At 32.8% G+C, this 19,517-nt stretch overlaps 1 protein-coding gene across 1 annotated transcript; it reads left to right on the forward strand.

Annotated features, from left to right (window-relative positions):
- The first annotated feature begins 13,397 nt into the window (after positions 1 to 13,397).
- On the forward strand, positions 13,398 to 19,298 carry LOC120359964. The gene is made up of 3 exons (XM_039459447.1): positions 13,398 to 14,394; positions 14,488 to 14,698; positions 14,756 to 19,298. Exons 1-3 carry the CDS (start codon positions 13,398 to 13,400, stop codon positions 17,862 to 17,864), a joined length of 4,317 nt encoding a protein of 1,438 aa, XP_039315381.1. The 3' UTR covers positions 17,865 to 19,298.
- Positions 19,299 to 19,517: the final 219 nt, after the last annotated feature.

Consider the following 19,517-nt stretch of genomic DNA (forward strand, 5'->3'; position numbering starts at 1 on the left):
TATAGGGGCAACCGTTTAGTTGTTATAAACAATTATAGTTTTATTATTAACGGAATTTTTTATAATAAATCGGAGTTACTTAGAGCTCCGTTCTAAAATGCATAATGATCGTTGGGTCCATATGTATAAAGGATATAAACGCGAGCTTTTCATATGTTACCGTTTTTGCAATAAAAATTTATTAAGTTTCTTAAATAACTTTTGGATTACTTCCAAACTATTTGAGCTAAAGACGTGAAATTTAAATTGTTAAAGTAACTTTTGGTCTCGAATAATAAGATAATATTTTTTATTTTTCAACTCAATAATTAGCGATTTTTATAAACAATAACTTTCAATGTTCTATTTCTCGCGTATTTTACGGGATAAAAACCTGAAAATAAATCTGTGGGTATTATTCGCGATATTAAAAATTTAGAAAATAGTTTTACTCCTTAATTTTGATAATTATTGATTTTTATTAATTAATTATATTTCTTAATTAAAAATTTTCTTTCTCTTAAACTATTAGAGTTAAAAAGACGAAATTTAATTTATAAGTACAATTTATTATTCCGAAATTTTTGATAGTACTTTCGTTTTGTCAGAATCAATTATTAATAATTTTAAAATGTTAAATGGTTTTATTTTTAAACTAATAGGGTTATTTTCGCGAGAATTGAATTATTGAGTTATTTTATGATTTTAATAAATTTGATAATTTATTTAACTTTAATTTCGACACAGAGATAATTATATATGTATAGGGTGTCCCAAAAGTAAGGTATATAAAATATTCTACTTCAAAAATTTGTAACTTCTAAGTTATTTGTCGGAAAAATTTGAAACCTAGGGGGATGTTACTAATTATTTAAGGGGTAATTTTTCTTATGGGGGTGGTTTTAATCAGAGGGGGTGATTTCGAAAAAAAATTATTTTAAGGTCGGGAGTATGTTTATAATGATCGGCCCTGCCTCCCTTCTTACGGAGTGCATTTTGTGTCATGAGGGTGGTTCCGGGGTGTGTTTTTTGAAAAATCGTAGCTCCGGAACGGTTAAAGATTAAGGGTTCGGATCAATTCCTAAAATCGTTTTTATAGAAGGCCTTTCAAACGTATATTCTGGATTTTTGATAATTCATTTATTTAAACAAATAAAAAGGTTATTGTTTTTGATCAAAATAAAAGGTGTGTAGTTAGATTCAAATGGTCAAAAGAAGTTGTATGGTGAAATTTGTAAAAATTGTAAATCAATATTTTGTTTAAACAAATTGAAAATTTATAATGGATATCAATCTGAGCTAGTATTTATAGTATGTACTTAATCAGAGGAGGTAAACAGTATTGATGCGATAACATAACTCCCTTTGTTCATTGGTAAAAATTTTGACATTGTTATGTATGGGGGTTAACAATTAAAAATTCTTTATTTCTATGGGACTGTTTAGATAACTGATTGTACGTAAGTTTATGTCTTATAAAGAATTTCGATTAACGGTCAAAATTTTGAAGTATATTTCTATAAATTTATAATTATGTTAAATTTGGGCATAACTTTTATGTGATCGTTTAGGCACTTAAATACTGAGAATTTTATGTTATATAAAATTTTTAGGTTGTCGATCAAAAATTTTGACTTTATGGTAATATTAAGAAAATAGTATTGTTTTGTTCTGACTTATATATATGTTCTTAATGTACGCGAGTACCAAGACTAATTGGTAGCTTTTAGATCTTTTAAATAAATTTTATTTGGGAATTTACTTTATTATGAGAAATTTATTTAAGATACGAATTTTGAACATTCGCCGGTTTTTGTGTTAACAATGAAAGTTTATGCAATTAATGTTATATGCAATTTTTAGCTTATCGATCAAAATTTTGAGATATGAAATATTTTTGTGGGACAAAGTTTTGAAATTTATATAATTTTAATGTGGCACGTCTTAGATTTATTTTCCTTGTTTTTAAAGCAAATGTTTATAGTAAATTGCAGAGTTATTTAATTAGCAAATTTCTGATTTATTTAATAATATTAATTTATTATTTTAAGATTACAGTTTACTCGAATTGTATGAAAATCGGTTTGTTGTGTAAGTAATTTAAAAATTATTTAATGAAATATTATTTCGGAATTAGTCAATTATTAAAGTAATTATTCCAGAATAATTTATTTGGTGCAAATAGATAAAGAATAATTGGTGGTTAATATTTTCTGTCGGAATTTAAACTTATTATAACCTTTAGGAATATGTTGCGACCAAAAAATAAAATTAAAGGAAGTAATATTTATATCATTAGGCTGTTCAAACGCTGCACAAATTAATAATGAGTAGTACTAAGTTTTGTGAGAATTTTTCTTTATCCTGTTACCCGTGATCTGAAAATAAGTGCTATATGGTCACAGATTAGTGATGTGGCTATAATGTGTACACAGTCTAGTGTATCGCTGCTGTGTTGGAGGTGAGCCGAGATGCACTCTGAGAGCGATTTTGTTCTTTTATGAAGAGAAGAAGAGCTCAGTGAGAGAGTATTATATTATTAATAGATCAGACGAGTGCCGAGAGAGGGGTTATGCGATAGCGCACAGAGTGGAGATGAGTATCGAAGAGTCTAGAATGTTATACTTTTTACAAAAGGTAAGGATACTGCCTTTATCCTTCCCGATTCCACCATCTACAACACATTCATTCTTAACATTACATAAATTCTATCTTACACTATTAAATTAATCTTTTTGGTAACAGGGATAAATGGAAAAGTTCTCACAAAATTTAGTACTACTTCATTATAATTTTGGTGGCAGCAATTTTTGAACAGCCTAATGATATAAATATTACTTTCTTTAATTTTATTTTTGGTCGCAACATATTCCTAAAGGTTATAATAAGTTTAAATTCCGACAGAAAATATTAACCACCAATTATTCTTTATCTATTTGCACCAAATAAATTATTCTGGAATAATTACTTTAATAATTGACTAATCGAAATAAATATTTCATTAAATAATTTTTAAATTACTTGCACAACAAACCGATTTTCATACAATTCGAGTAAACTGTAATCTTAAAATAATAAATTAATATTATTAAATAAATCAGAAATTTGCTAATTAAATAACTCTGCAATTTACTATAAACATTTGCTTTAAAAACAAGGAAAATAAATCTAAGACGTGCCACATTAAAATTATATAAATTTCAAAACTTTGTCCCACAAAATATTTCATATCTCAAAATTTTGATCGATAAGCTAAAAATTGCATATAACATTAATTGCATAAACTTTCATTGTTAACACAAAAACCGCAATTTCAAATTCGTAGATCTTTTAAATAAATTTATCTGATAAAGTTTACTTTACCATAATATAAATTTATTTAAAAGATCTAAAAGCTACAATTAGTCTTGGTACTCCGCGTACATTAAGAACATATATATAAGTCAGAACAAAATAATACTATTTTCTTAATATTACCATAAAGTCAAAATTTTTGATCGACAACCTAAAAATTTTATATAACATAAAATTCTCAGTATTTAAGTGCCTAAACGATCACATAAAAGTTACGCCCAAATTTAACATAATTATAAATTTATAAAAATATACTTCAAAATTTTGACCGTTAATCGAAATTCTTTATAAGACATAAAACTTACGCTACATCAGTTATCCTAAACATTCCCATAGAAATAACATTGAATTTTTAATTGTTTAAACCCCCATAACATAACAATGTCAAAATTTTTACAATGACAAAGGGAGTTATGTATCGGCATCAATACTGTTTTACCTCCTCTATAAGTACATACTATTAATACTAGCTCAGATTGATATCCATTATAAATTTTCAATTTGTTTAAACAAAATATTGATTTACAATTTTTACAAATTTCACCATACAACTTCTTTTGACCATTTGAATCTAACTACACACCTTTTATTTTTGGATCAAAAAAAATAAGCCTTTTTCATCTTGTTTCAAATAAATGAATTAACAAAATCCAGAATAATACGTTTGAAAAGGCCTTCTAGGTAAAACGATCTTTAGGAATTAGATCCGAACCCCTTAACTTTAAAACCGTTCCGGAGCTACGATTTTCAAAAAACACACACCCGAAACACCCCATCATGACACAAATGCACTCCGTAAGAAGGGAGGCAGGGCCGATCATTATAAACATACTCCCGACCTTAACATAATTTTTCTCGAAAATCACCTCGATTAAAACCACCCCCATAAGAAAAATTACCCCTTAAATAATTAGTAACATCCCCCTAGGTTTCCAATTTTTCCGACAAATAACTTAGAAGTTACAAATTTTTGAAGTAAAAAATATTTTATATACTTACTTTTTGGGACAGCCTAATCACATATAAATATAATTATCTCTGTGTCGAAATTAAAGTTAAATAAATTATCAAATTTATTAAAATCATAAAATAACTCAATAATTCAATTCTCGCGAAAATAACCCTATTAGTTTAAAAATAAAACCATTTAACATTTTAAAATTATTAATAATTGATTCTGACAAAACGAAAGTACTATCAAAAATTTCGGAATAATAAATTGTACTTATAAATTAAATTTCGTCTTTTTAACTCTAATAGTTTAAGAGAAAGAAAATTTTTAACTAAGAAATATAATTAATTAATAAAAATCAAGATAATAATCTATATAAATTAAGGAGTAAAACTATTTTCTCTAAAATTTTTAATACGCGAATAATACCCACAGATTTATTTTCAGGTTTTTATCCCGTAAAATACGCGAGAAATAGAACATTGAAAGTTATTGTTTATAAAAATCGCTAATTATTGAGTTGAAAAAATAAAAATATTATCTTATTGTTCGAGACCAAAAGTTACTTTAACAATTTAAATTTCACGTCTTTAGCTCAAATAGTTTGGAAGTAATCCAAAATTATTTAGAAACTTAATAAATTTTTTATTGGCAAAACGGTAACATAATGAAGAAGCTTGCGCGTTTATATCCTTCATACATATGACCCAAACGATCTTATGCATTTTAGAAACGGAGCTCTAGTAACTCGCATTTTTATAAAAAATTTCCGTTAATAATAAAACTCTAATTGTTTATAACAACTAAACGGTTGCCCCTATAACTTTAAAACATTATTAAAAAATAAAGAGCTCAAGCTAAAGAATATTATCCTAAAATTTCAATTTTTCAAGACTAATAGTTCTGACAATATAAAATTTCAAACTTTCATGTTATACGTATGCTCCAGTACGACAAGATGGCGGATACACAAGTACACGAAAAACGTAAAGCCTTATACCTGTAAAATATGAACTTTTCCAATATAACTCTCATTGGATTTTTGCTACGGTCAAATTAAAGACAATATTATTTCATTACTAAAGTTTTAATTTCATAATTTTCGCTTAAAAGATTAACGAATAATTCAATTGTTAATTTAAAATTATTGCATAAAGTAAATGTCGAATAAGCTGCAGATCGTTGAAGCTATACGAAATGCCAAATTATATAAAATCAAATAAAATACCCCGTCATCGGAACAAATCTCATATAATACATACTTAAAGTATTTATTAAAAATTAAATAAATTTAACGATAGTTTACCTAATAAACAATTTTTACAAATGAACGCTCTTTGCTGAAAAATTAACTATCTCGTAAAATAAGAAAGAACATTCGGCATAAAACTCGCTCTTCACCTTAAAATACATCTAAAATATGTCATTTTGTTAAATTAAAAATTTATTACAATTAAACCCTTCACCCCCTATCCACCAAACTTGAATACGATTTAGGATAAACATTTAAAAACATGCTTGCAAAATTTCAAGAATTTTTACGTACTAGTTTAAAAGTTATTAAATTATAAAATAAGAGCGACATAAAATCATTTCTCATAGTACACATATATACTCACACATACACGCATGACATGTATATGAGAACCTACTACATGGACAAGTCAAATAAGAAACTTTTTAAATAATGCATATTTAACATTTCTAATTCGGGCATATAAAAGGAAACGTTATTTTACAATCAAAATTTCAATTTCACAGCTCTAACTCAAATTGTTAACTAACAAGCTCAATTTGCAACTAACAGTTATTACACGTATATCGTATTTTAGCAAGCAAGAAATCTTCATAGTCGTATACTCTTGGCGACGGCTCACGAATTCCAGTGACAAATTTAAATTCATATTAAAACCTTTTAATTTATAATAAATTGTCATTAACTATTAATAAATAATAAAAATAATTTAATTTACAATTACAAATAAAATCCTCTTAATTATAAAATTGTTAAACTCTCAATAAGAAATAATTATTCAGCATAAGAATCACAGCTAATATATATAAAGGTACAAAATTTAACATAAAATTGAAGTCTTATTGTCACTAAACTTCCCCCCACCCCTCTATAAAATTTGGTGTTTGAGTTAAAATAAACCTTCGAAAATATGGAACGCAAGATTTCATTTCAATAAGTTCATCCGTTTTCAAACTACAGACGTTACAAGTCAAATAAGCTTAAATAATTTAGCGAGATTTTTCCGACGGACACCGACATGTACTTACACATTGACAGCATCACACAGACATTACTAACACATATTCAGCACTAAAAGATTTTTTCGGCAATACTTACACTTTTCTTACCACTTCCCTAAGGTACATAATATTTTTGTACATTCAAATCTAAAGTCTCGATTTTTTCTGACCATCCATTCAAAAGTTATAGAATAAAATATATATATAATTTTATTCATTGTTCTGAATGCATCTTCTTAAGAGAATAGCCTTGACAATGATTGCATCATTGCGTCATACTTTCATGCGTTGATAAAATTCCATGCAAGCAAAACTTTCTTTATATAAATCTAATATAAAATCACGGTAAAATATTATAAGTAAAAGCTCTACTTAAATAGTAAGAACTTCTCTTTCTTTTAAACTCTCTACAATCACAAAATTACAGTAACAATCTTAATATAATAATATTAAAAATTAACTATTATTTTATTAACAAATTACAGGAAATTTTAAGGTATGACAAGAATAAAAGATGTATCTCACCACCAATAATCGTGTGAGCCAGGAAATAAATGAATAAATATCTTCATTAATTTTTAAATGAATTAAGTAATATATCTACACACATATACACGCACACATCTTTACGCCTATACATGTACAGGCAAAAGACAAGCTCCTTTAAATAATAATTTTGCACACTTCCTACCTATACCCCTCAAAAGGCAATATCTTTTTACATTCAGATTTTAAATTTCATTAAAATCTGTCCGCGCGTTTAGGAAATATGAATTTTTCTTTCTTTAAAATAATTATATATTACACATGCTGCATGCAGTGAGAAAAAAATCGATAATCTTATGGGAGATTTACACGTGAAAAAGATTCAATTATAAGTCAAAAACTATTGGATTCAGAAACATGAAAATTCACACTTAAGTTCTTTTTAACATTATAAAGTTAAATACTAAATCTCAAATTTTTAATTTTATTAGTTTTGGAGATATTGATTTTTAAAGATCGATAATTTTAACACGTAACTTCCATAAGAAAACACATTTGAATTTTTAAAATAATAAATCGCCGGTAAAAAGGTAATAACGATGTAACAACCATAATTGTATTGTAATAATACATACATTTATTTAAATTCCGAAACTCTGTATCAAACCGTTTTCGAACAATTAAGATTTTTATTTTGCACTCCCGCTGTAAGAGTGAGAGAGACGCACTTATGCGTAAACCTATAGTAAAAATTTAATTTCTTTTCCATTTAATTATTCGAAAACTATCAGTCACATTTTTACAAGATTGTACACTTATGCTAATTGAGTAACTACCTTTCTACTAAAATTATTGTCTTTACAAAATTTTAACTGGAAATTGTTAATAACAAAATTTACTGTTTTATCACAAAAATAACGGAAGATGTCAAAAAGCGATCAGTTTAGTAAATGAATCTTATTTTCTACAACAGCGTGAACTAGAAAATAAGTCGTCAAAATTTCCGATTTATTGTTTTAAGCGAAATTCATTATAATATTCACACGTACAATACACATGTAAGAGGTTTCACCTCCCCGCGCCTACAAGCTAGCCTTCATAAGCGAGCTCTGCGGAGCGTATTCTCATTGTTGCCTCGGAGTTCGCGCAGATAACATCTAATAGAGACTCGCACATTGTTGCCTAGGTTCGCGCAGATAACATCTAATAGACCGTACATTGTTGCCTCGAGTTCGCAGATAACATCTAGTAGAAACCATCATTGTGCGGAATTCATGTTAACATCTATGTCATTTAGCTTTGTACTTGGCATCAATCCGGTACGTTTATACGTGTCGTCAAACTCTGTTAACATCAGTGCGGAAATTTGTACGCTTTTAGAGGTGATCCGTGGAGTCTTGTACTCTCGAGCCCACCTCTAAATTGCTTGTAATATCGAAGTGAAACATTAAAACTTTTTAAATCGAACTTTGCAAATCTTGTCGGCGATCCATTCTTTTCCTGCATCCCGTGTACGTTACTACAACTACAGTGGGTCTGAATACTACATCCTCGGCAGCTGAGAATTTTGAAAAACCGAGGTCTTGCTGAATACACTCCTCTATACTGAGGATCTGAAAATTAATTTTGTTACGAAGATCGACCGAAACTTACAGGCGAGTATAATCTCTTGTTAATATATACGAATATACGAATTTCTGCAAATAAATCAACATCTAAATCTTGAAGTGAAATAAATTAATGAATAATTTGAATTTGATTACCAACCGATTTCTCCAACATTTGAACATGCTAATGATTTAAATAAAAAGAAGTTACTAATTTAACAAGTTATATAAGGTGTCTCTAAATAACCAGAACTTTGAATATTTTGAATTGAAGAATTAAATGCAATTATTTGATCTGATCCGATTCCAACCTTCTGACATGATAATTAACAACGATTTATTTGATGATTAATATACCTGGTGTCTAAAAAATAATAATTAAACATTTTATTAAAGAATAAAATATCAGACTTTTGAAGATTTGAAACTTGAATGAAATAAATTGACTACATGTTGATTTATTGTGAATCTATTATTGTGCATGAATTATAAATTGTGCATGAAACATTGAAATTGTGCATGACATATTGAAATTGAGCTATCATCATAATCAGGAAACCGTGTGATACTCTCATTATACTGAATAATTTTGACAAAACTTTTAAATAATAACTCAAGTGAAAATATTTCTTTTCTATTGAATTTATACAATGAAATAAATGGATGCGATGAGATAATAAATTATACAATAACTCTTGCTATATAAAATATTTTATAATAACTACATCATGAGATGAGTCGAACAAATTAATAGAATATATTACATGAATGAAAGAAATAAATATTATTATGAAAGCTTCGACAAGATACACTTTTGAAATATTTGTGACATTGACTTGAATATCGATTTACTATACATGTACTGTGCATTTTACTTGTGAAATCTGACATATTAGACAACGAATCAATTTGAATTTTACAATCGGTATTAAAACTGACCCCTGCAATTTGAATTTAATTAACTATTATTACATTTAACTTGGAATTTTGAATAATTGTGCTAAAGAATAGAATCAGTGACAAGTGAAAGTTATTAAATAGTGAAGTGACTAGTGAAATTTTAATTTCGCTTCTCCGTAACGAATCCCTGGTCAAATTATTTTCGGTGAATAAAAACTTAGAATTATTTGCATCCAGTTTTGTAAATCTTGAACTTACACTCTTTTCTCTGTGAATCCTTTTAGACCTTTAAGGGCTAGGTACTCTTTGAGTGACGCCAACAACATTGTCCTTCCTGAACCTTGTTCTGTCGAGCGGTACCTATCTAAAGGGTCGCTCCCTAATCTATGCTATCGAGAGCGGTACCTGCTTAAAGGGTGTTCTCTAGCTATCGAGAGCGGAACCTGCTTAAAGGGTGTTCTCTAGCTATCGAGAGCGGTACCTGCTTAAAGGGTGTTCTCTACCTTATACTATCGAACGGTACCTATCTAAAGGGTCGTTCCCTAACTTATGCTATCGAGAGCGGTACCTACTTAAAGGGTGTTCTCTAGCTATACGCTATCGAGAGCGGTACCTACTTACAGGGTGTTCTCTAGCTTGTATGGTCGAACGGTACCTATCTAAAGGGTCGTTCCCTAACTTACGCTATCGAGAACGGTACCTACTTAAAGGGTGTTTTCTAGCTTGTTCTGTCGAGCGGTACCTATCTGAAGGGTCGCTCCCTAATTTCTATTTTCCTTTCCTTTACCTAAGGAGCAGAACCGATACGGGCACTCCATTAACAATACTTGATACAAAATTGGAAGCAATCTGTAACGATATTTAAATTGTTGAATTTCTTTGAAATGATATAACTTCTTGAAGATTATAAATATAACTTTGCACTTCAACAGATAACTGATAAATTCTCCGTCGACTACTAAGTTGTCGGAAAATTTTTTTTTGCTATTTTCTAAAGTGTCCCCCTGGCCGGTTGAATTTTGGTTAAATCGATACTTATAAATTTTCTCTCCCTTACAAAAGTGTTAGAAAATTTCACTTTTTGCTATTTTCTAAAGTGTCCCCCTGGCCGGTTGAATTTTTGTTAAATTGATACTTATAAATTTTCTCTCCCTTACAAAAGTGTTAGAAAATTTCGATTTTTGCCATTTTCTAAAGTGTCCCCCTGGCCGATTGAATTTCTGTTAAATTGATACTTATAAATTTTCTCTCCCTTACAAAAGTGTTAGAAAATTTCGATTTTTGCCATTTTCTAAAGTGTCCCCCTGGCCGATTGAATTTCTGTTAAATCGATACTTATAAATTTTCTCTCCCTTACAAAAGTGTTAGAAAATTTCACTTTTTCCTATTTTCTAAAGTGTCCCCCTGGCCGGTTGATTTTTAGCAAATAAACACTTATAAATTTTCTGTCGACTGTTAAGTTGCCGGAAAATTTCTGAAAAACTCTTCCCCTAAACGAATCCCTGCGCAATTTTTTTTGGGATACTACAATTAAAAGCACTTTGACTTAAAACAAGTCAAGATTGAATTGAACTTACTCCAACATCTCTTCGCCTCAAGAAAAGAAAACAATTATTCAAGGATCACTGTTACTACTCATCGTGCGAACCATCGTGGGAACCAATAAGCACAAATAATACCATTATCAAGCAATCATCGTTGAAATCATTTAAACTACCTAAACCCTAGAACATTTGTAATCGCCATAACCTGATTTTATTGGATCTGCTGCGACTTCCGGAACTTTAGAATTCTCATGTTCAGAGTTACCAACGAGTAATACTATCGACTTCAACGAGTTAGCCCCACCCGCAAGCTTTTTGGAAGAGTATTTGACCAGCAACCATCCTCAAACCTAGAGTTATAGACGACTCTCGTCCTATATAGAACATCTCTCTCTCGTCAAACCGAGCTCTCGACATCCCAGGGTATAGCCGGCCCAGCAGGTTGCCCTAAAAAGAGAGCATCCCTTTTCCTCGCGACCGAGGTACGCGGCGGAATTGGAAGGTCGCTCCCCCGGGACGTGACATATATTGGTGGCAGCGGTGGGATGGAAAAGGTTTGACAGGGAAAATTGGATGGAAAAGGTTTGATGTGTAATTAGATACAAAAGGTGGGATTAGCTAAACGATTTGGAAGAAAAAGCGCTAAACCCGCGGATGATAAATATTTCAGTGAAATAAAGTTACAGTTTAATAAGGAAGGTGGGATAGACTAAAGCTTTGACAGTTTAAAAATTTTCTTGGTGGCAACGCTTTTACGAATCTAACTCAGTTCGTGAAATAGCATTTTGATTTTGATAAGCATTGAGATAGGAAACCTCCTATATCCAGATATTCTTTTGCCACAATGGATCCCACAACCAGAATGACCACTCGTTCCCAAGGCCCCCCTTCCATCACCTCCTCAGAAGGAAGTCTAGATGCTGCTTCTGGTGGATTTTCAACAATGACTCCAGCAGAGTTGGAAATAATTAATAAGAAGATGATTGAAAAAGAAAAATTATTACGAGAACAAGCCAAAGCTTTGAGAGATAAAGAAGAAGAATTGGATCAGAAATGCAGAGAAAACGAACAGGGTAGATCCTCAACGGACGCCCGACTCAATCGCCTTGAACGCATGTTAACTACCTTGGCAGCAGATTTGCCAGAACAATTAAATACCATGTCCCAACGACTTAATGATTTACAAGGAAAAATTGGCTATGATATGCCAAGAAACGAACCACCAGTGTCACGAATTCAGGAACATGATAGAGTTGGTTTCGATACTCCAAGAAGTGAGGAACCAAGGTTACAAACTCGCGGACCTGGACCGGGATCTCCAAGTGAACCGCCAGTGTCTCCTATTCGCTTGAAGGATGTTATAGATAGCATTCCTAAATATGATGGACATAAGATGTCTGTGTTCTATTTCTGCAAAATGTGCGAACGCGCACTCAAATTAATTCCTCCTAACCAGGAATATCACTTGGTACAGCTAATACTAAATAAATTACAGGGACATGCTTACTCAGCGATAGAAGGATCAGAAAACACAACTGTACACGAACTAACTAAAAGATTAAGAAGAATCTTTGGACCAAATAAGTCCACTGATCAATATCGAGGCGAATTGGCTAATATATATATGAAGCAAGGCGAAAATTTATTCGACTACATAGAAAGAGTTAAAGAATTGCAAACTGCCATTCTAGATGGCGAGAGCACCGACTATGGTTATTTAGACTCAGCACAAAGAGCTGCTATTGAACACACTACAATGGAAAGTTTCGTAAACGGACTTCCATCTGATTTATTGATTCGAGTAAAATTGGAGAAATGTTACACTTTGGAAGGAACTATAATGACAACAGTTCAATTATCAAAACAATTAGAAGCAGAAAACTTACGTAAAAAACAGAAGACATATGATCATTCATTTCGTGCCGACGTACCGCAAAACTACGGTGCGCCCTTGAATAATAAAACTGTTAATTTTCGAAGTACCCCCATGACAAGTACTAATAACCCTCAACGGGGCAGTGCAGGCCCCTCCCCATTCATTAAACCCCTTGTCCCAGGACAACCTGGACCAAATACTCCGAAATCTTGTTATTATTGTAAAACTCCAGGCCATTTTATGAGCGAATGCCGTAAGCTGGCTTATCGTCGAAGCATAGAAGGAACAGTCGTTCCAGCTACTCCGGATTCGGGAAACGCATCGAGCGTCCCGGGTACCAGCGGCGTCAACCGGGATGCGACCCCGCCCGGACGCCCAGTAACGAATACATCGATAATGAGGAAGCCTGCATCACAAATTACTCCCCTACCTACTTTGCCGGAATGAACACGGGAAGCATTCCGTCTGGTTACCCAATAGTTACTCTCTCCTCACCTGATACCTTAAGGTCTTGTCAATACATGATTGACTCAGGTTCAGGAGTGAACCTAATAAAACAGAGCTCTGTACATCCTTCCCTTCCCTGGGAGGATGAACGCACTCATTCATTACGGGGTATATCACCCCATCTCGTCGAAACATTAGGCTCTGTTATAATATCGCTCATGGGAAAACCCGCTCTTTTTCATGTGTTGCCTAACTCTGTAAATCTTATTCCAGATGGAATAATTGGTAACGGGTTTCTCCATGAACACGATGCAGTTGTTGATTATAAGAACAAATGTTTACATTATGATAATGGCAGCGTACCATTTACGGAATCTGAAAACGTTAAAATTGGAAAAAGAACAATTTCCCCATTTCACTTAATAATTACAAATCCTGAAAAGAAATATGGCTACGTGCCACGTGTGACTCTAACAAAGGGTGTTTACTATGGAGAAGCCATAGTCACCAATATAAATGGAAAAGCTTATTTGCCGATAATTAATGAAAATGAAATTGACTATAAGGTACCTATACCTTTTGTGGAACTGGAAGACTTTGAAATTTTGAAACCTACTGATGAAAAAGAAATAAATGAGCCCCCTTGTGAAACTCGTGACCATGAAGTGGCCGAGTCAAGTATTTATACAATGATCTCTGAAACAAAGGAGATCCATGAAAAATCTCACGACAGACGTCCCGACAAAGACATCGAAATCCGAGGACACACGATGAGGGATGTCGAGTCAACTGCTGAAACCCGAGGGCACACAGCAGTTCTGGAGAATCTTGAGGATTATAACTCACTGGCAAACCCAGGAGTTCTTGTTAAAAATACGCATCTCTTTGGCGCGACCGGCTTTGTGTTCAAGGCGCGACCAGGAGTCTTGATGAATTACATCTCTGAGGTGAATCCCAGAGTCTTGGATATTAATGAAGAAAAAGAAAAGGGAGGTAAGGAAGCTCATTTTTGTTATAATTATGACACCGGAATCCGAGGACACACGGTGCATAATTCTGTGGATAATCCGATATATTATTTTGAAGACGTAAATGTAGACGACGAAAACGGTCGTATTGATGATATTCTTCCACTTCTACGTTTGGATCATTTAAATTCTGAAGAAAGGGAAAACATAATAACTCTGGTTAACAAGCACGTGGATAGATTTCACTTGCCTCATGAAAAATTAGGAGTCACAAACGCTGCACAACATTTTATACCTACGATTAACGAAGTACCAATTCATGTGAAACAGTATAGATTTCCCCCTGTTCATAAAACTGAAATTGATAGTACATAAATTACTTACAGATGGACTGATAGAAATGTCCACTTCATACAATTCCCCGTGTGGATTGTACCAAAGAAACCTGATTCTCTAGGAAATAAGCGATGGAGGATGGTAATAGATTACAGAAATTTAAACGAAAAAACTATAGGAGATGCCTATCCTTTGCCGAACATCTCCGATATTCTTGATCAATTGGGAAACGCAAAATACTTCTCAGTTCTTGATTTAGCATCGGGATTTCACCAGATCCCCATGGCACAACAAGATGCACCGAAAACTGCCTTTTCAACACCTTATGGGCATTACCAATTTAAAAGGATGCCTTTTGGTTTAAAGAATGCACCTTCAACGTTCCAAAGACTTATGGACAATGTTCTATCCGGACTTCAGGGTAATGAATTATTTGTGTACATGGATGACATAGTCATCTATGCAAAATCTTTAAGAGAACATGAAATAAAATTCGAAAGACTCATGAAAAGGTTAGCTGAAGCCAATTTAAAATTACAACCGGATAAATGTGAATTTTTACGCCGAGAAGTCGCTTATCTTGGACACATAATCTGCTCTGACGGAGTCAGACCGGATCCCAATAAAATAAAAGCAGTCATGGAATTTCCTGTATTAAAAACACCTAAAAATATTAAACAATTCTTAGGACTTGTCGGATACTACAGAAGATTTATACCTAATTTCTCCAAAATTGCAAAACCATTAACTGATTTACTAAAGAAAGATGCAACCTTTATTTGGCAAGAAAAACAAATTAACGCGTTTAAAGAATTGAAACTTTCATTATGTACTGAACCCATTTTACAATACCCTGATTTCGATAAACCTTTTAACTTGACGACCGATGCATCAGGATATGCGATCGGAGGAGTGCTTAGTCAAGGAACGATTGGAAAGGATTTACCTATAGCCTATACTTCAAGAGTATTGAATAAAGCTGAGCAAAATTATTCCACGATTGAAAAAGAGTGTCTTGCAATAGTATATTGTGTGAATCACTTCAGGCCATACTTATATGGAAATAAATTTACGATAGTAACCGACCATAAACCCCTGGTGTGGTTACACTCAGTTAAAGATCCTACTTCTAGATTATGGAAGTGGCGTCTCAAATTAGAGGAATATGAATACGAAATACAATACAAAAAGGGAACATTGAACAGTAATGCCGACGCATTATCGAGAAATCCGGCAATTAGTTTAACATTTCCAATAGGAACTTTAGAAGAATCAGAAGATATTTCATCCGATGAATCAATATTTTCTACTGGCGATAAACGTGATAAAAGAAAAAGGAAGAGATATGAAAATATTCCATCGCCCGAATGTAATAAGCATGTCGATGATCACGGTGATTACGTCGACATGACTAGACATAAAGAACAAGAGCCAGTGCATCCACTCGCTCCTGACATTGAAGAAAACAGTAATTATAATAACGAATCAGGAGATATTCTACATTTTGATAATAATGAATTTGGTGATAACGAAAATAATGAAAATAACTCAGATTTAGAAAATGAAAATAATGAAGACTTCGAAGATGATGATCTCGAAGATTCCTATCAAGAATTAATAGATCACGAGATTGTACCCTATAATGACCAAGAAGAGGTCATAGCTCCACGACTTCCAGATCGACTTAAAATAGTGCAGACCCGCGATAACTTAGTAAATCGTCACGACAATCATTTAATTTTTATTTTGATCAACGGAGTTCCTTTTGACAACGGTGCCTTAGAGTACCAACGACATAATTTGTTACCAGATTATCAAAATCTTACTTACGAAAGAGCTAATGTTATATCTAGGAGTAAGCGCCATGTATTGATTTCTATCCCCATAAAATTTAATCACCGAACTCTTTTAGAACCTCAGACTTTAGACAACTGTTTACAATCTCTAACGGATGTAGTGAACGAATTGAATCTTGAATCTCTTAGTCTCAGTAAAACTGAACGTTTCGACGATCTCCCTTGGCGCTACATAATTAAACGTATCTATGAATTCTTGCGAGATAAACGAATTTGCGTTACCATATGTGAAAATCTGATACAATCACCCGCTCCACAAGAACGTGAAGCGATAATAACCGAAAATCATGCTTCTGCACTTGGAGGTCATAAAGGAGTGACTAAAACATACAACAGAATGAGAATTAATTATTATTGGAATACGATGAAAAAGGACATACAAGAATTTATTCGGAAATGTCGGAAATGCCAAGTAAGGAAATTAACTAGAGTAAAAACAAAACAGCCAATGGTGATTACAGATACCCCTGGCTCAGCGTTTGACAAGGTCTCTTTGGATATAATGGGACCACTTCCCATTACAAACGACGGAAATAAATACCTACTTACAATACAAGATTTATTAACAAAATATTCCATAGCCGTTCCTTTAAGAGAAACGAGCTCACTAGCAATAGCCGACGCGTTCTTGAAACATTTTATCTGCGTATTTGGAGCTCCCAGAGCAATTTTAACAGATCAAGGATCGAACTTTCTTTCAGCTTTCATAAGGAACTTAACAAAAAGGTTTAACATACAGCATTACAAAACAACCGCTTACCATCCACAGTCAAACGCATCTCTTGAAAGATCTCATCATGTTTTGATGGAGTATTTACGAACTCAAGTAGAAAAGGAAAGAAATTGGGATAATCATATTGAATTAGCAATGTTTTCGTACAATACTAGTGTTCACGAAGGAACACAGTATTCACCCTACGAGTTAATTTTCGGGAAGCTTGCTCGCTTACCATCAGCATATACGCCAATCGATGAAAACTTGGAGTTAACTTATCAGGATTACTTGGTAGATTTATTCGACAAAATACGAGATTTACAAGAAACGGCTCGATCTAATCTAATTCAAGCAAAATTGAGAAGTAAAACTTATTACGATAAGAGAATTAATCCTAAGGTTTTTACGGTAGGATCCAGTGTGTTCCTACTCAAAGAACCATTTAAGGGAAAATTTGCGACACAATATTGTGGACCCTACCGCGTCATAGAACTACTTCCAAACAATAATGCAAAAATCTTGATTAACGACAGACCCAGAATAGTGCACACAGACAAACTGAAGCTATCGCATATTGAACCCGGATGACAGATTAATTAGACTTTATGTGTTTACAGATGTATAAATGTGTTGGCATCGTCACGCTCCTCACCCAGCATTTTTAAAGCCACCACCAGTTCTTACCGTCTATCACGACCTAAGACCTGTTTGGTGTTACAAGACTCAAGGTTTCATAGTGCCACTCTCGGACAGTTACTATTGCCCGAAGTGTTATTGTGAACTACGCATTGTGAATAATATCAGGTTTAATTACGAACATTTTAATTTGCATTTCTTAGTAGACGGACTTCAAGAAGTTTTCTTAACTTGCTGGTATTGTGAACTAAACCTTTTGAACGCGCAGCCCATTGGAAGGTGCGCTATTTGCACTCGCGAGCATTTGAATTTATTAACAAATGCCCGACAAACCGAAAACCCGTTCTTTGATAATCAAATGGCAGTAATCAGCCACAGTGGACAAGACTTCTTGCTCAAAGAAGACTGGTCTCTCTTTATCATTCCCGCGTGACGAGAAAGCAGAATCAAAATAAACATAATTAGATAACCCAGTTTGTTGCATTGAAAATGCAAGAACCTGGAGAATTACCGCCAACGCATCCAACAATTGTTGTTAACCCTGAACGATATGTGATCTCATGTGTTAAAGGGATCAGATATCGTTATACTCGTAATAACCGATCAATTTTTATCTGCGAAAAGTGCGCAATAGGTGTAAGTAGTGAGTGTGAATCCGCGCATGGATTCATGGATGGATTATGGGTTCCTACTCCATGTAAATGGTGCCAAGGACCACTGGTTAAGACAAGACCCCTATATGCCTGTCGACTTTGTCTCTTGTCTTACCAATATTTGATGAATGATCTCGGATTTCATGGTATTACCACTAACCGAATAACACGTATCTCTTATGACGTAGACTCTCATGAATTGATTGAATTAAGTTTGCGAGAAGGTTCTATCTAAAATTTTGTAAAATAAAATCATGAGTTCCGTACTTATTAGCGACAACGCGAAAGAAGTACTATTTGTTTTAATATTGACTATACTTCTGTTAGAAATTGCTTCTTATTTAATACTGATCATTCTTGACGCTGAAATAGGAATAACCCTTTTCGCAATCTGTATAAGTATTTATATGATAATATCAATTATTATCATACTGATCTTTGCTATATCGTTACAAGTATTGTTGACCGAGACCATCCAACAAATGAGTGAATACTAATAATATAGGAACGACAAACTTCTTACGACAATCTTGTTAATAAGCACTACTTAAAGGCAAACTACTGAAAGACCAATAATATAACATGTTCCAAATTCTTAGATCACACCAAGTAGAACGATTGCAGGATCTCGCATTGCCTCTAGCCGTAGACAAGGTACTGCGAGATGCCTCTAAACTAAGTCTTAGATTATGTGTCGACATTTATTTTTACAACTATTCAGGACATCGCAAAATTAAAAAACTCAGTAGCATTGACTTTGTAGATGAAAAAATATTATTTTTAGTTATGGAAGACGACAGAATTGCTGCAAAGGGAACTGAATGCCTCTCAGCAATTTTGCCCGAGAATCAAGCCTTAAGCTACTTTAAATTCTTTGATAAGAAAGCCTTAAACGTTCACAAGGATAAATCAGGATTATATTATTACGAAAAGAAAATATTGCCTTACAATA

This window comes from Solenopsis invicta, unplaced genomic scaffold (genome assembly GCF_016802725.1).
Source record: "Solenopsis invicta isolate M01_SB unplaced genomic scaffold, UNIL_Sinv_3.0 scaffold_417, whole genome shotgun sequence".
Classification (NCBI taxonomy): domain Eukaryota; kingdom Metazoa; phylum Arthropoda; class Insecta; order Hymenoptera; family Formicidae; genus Solenopsis; species Solenopsis invicta.

Bases quoted from the DNA above. Each gene is read 5' to 3' on its own strand.
- LOC120359964 (XM_039459447.1), top strand. From the start codon at position 13,398: ATGAACACGGGAAGCATTCCGTCTGGTTACCCAATAGTTACTCTCTCC. The intron at 14,395-14,487 runs GTAAGGAAGCTC...ATTATTTTGAAG, and splicing joins TGAAGAAAAAGAAAAGGGAG to ACGTAAATGTAGACGACGAA. The intron at 14,699-14,755 runs GTATAGATTTCC...AATTACTTACAG, and splicing joins GTACCAATTCATGTGAAACA to ATGGACTGATAGAAATGTCC.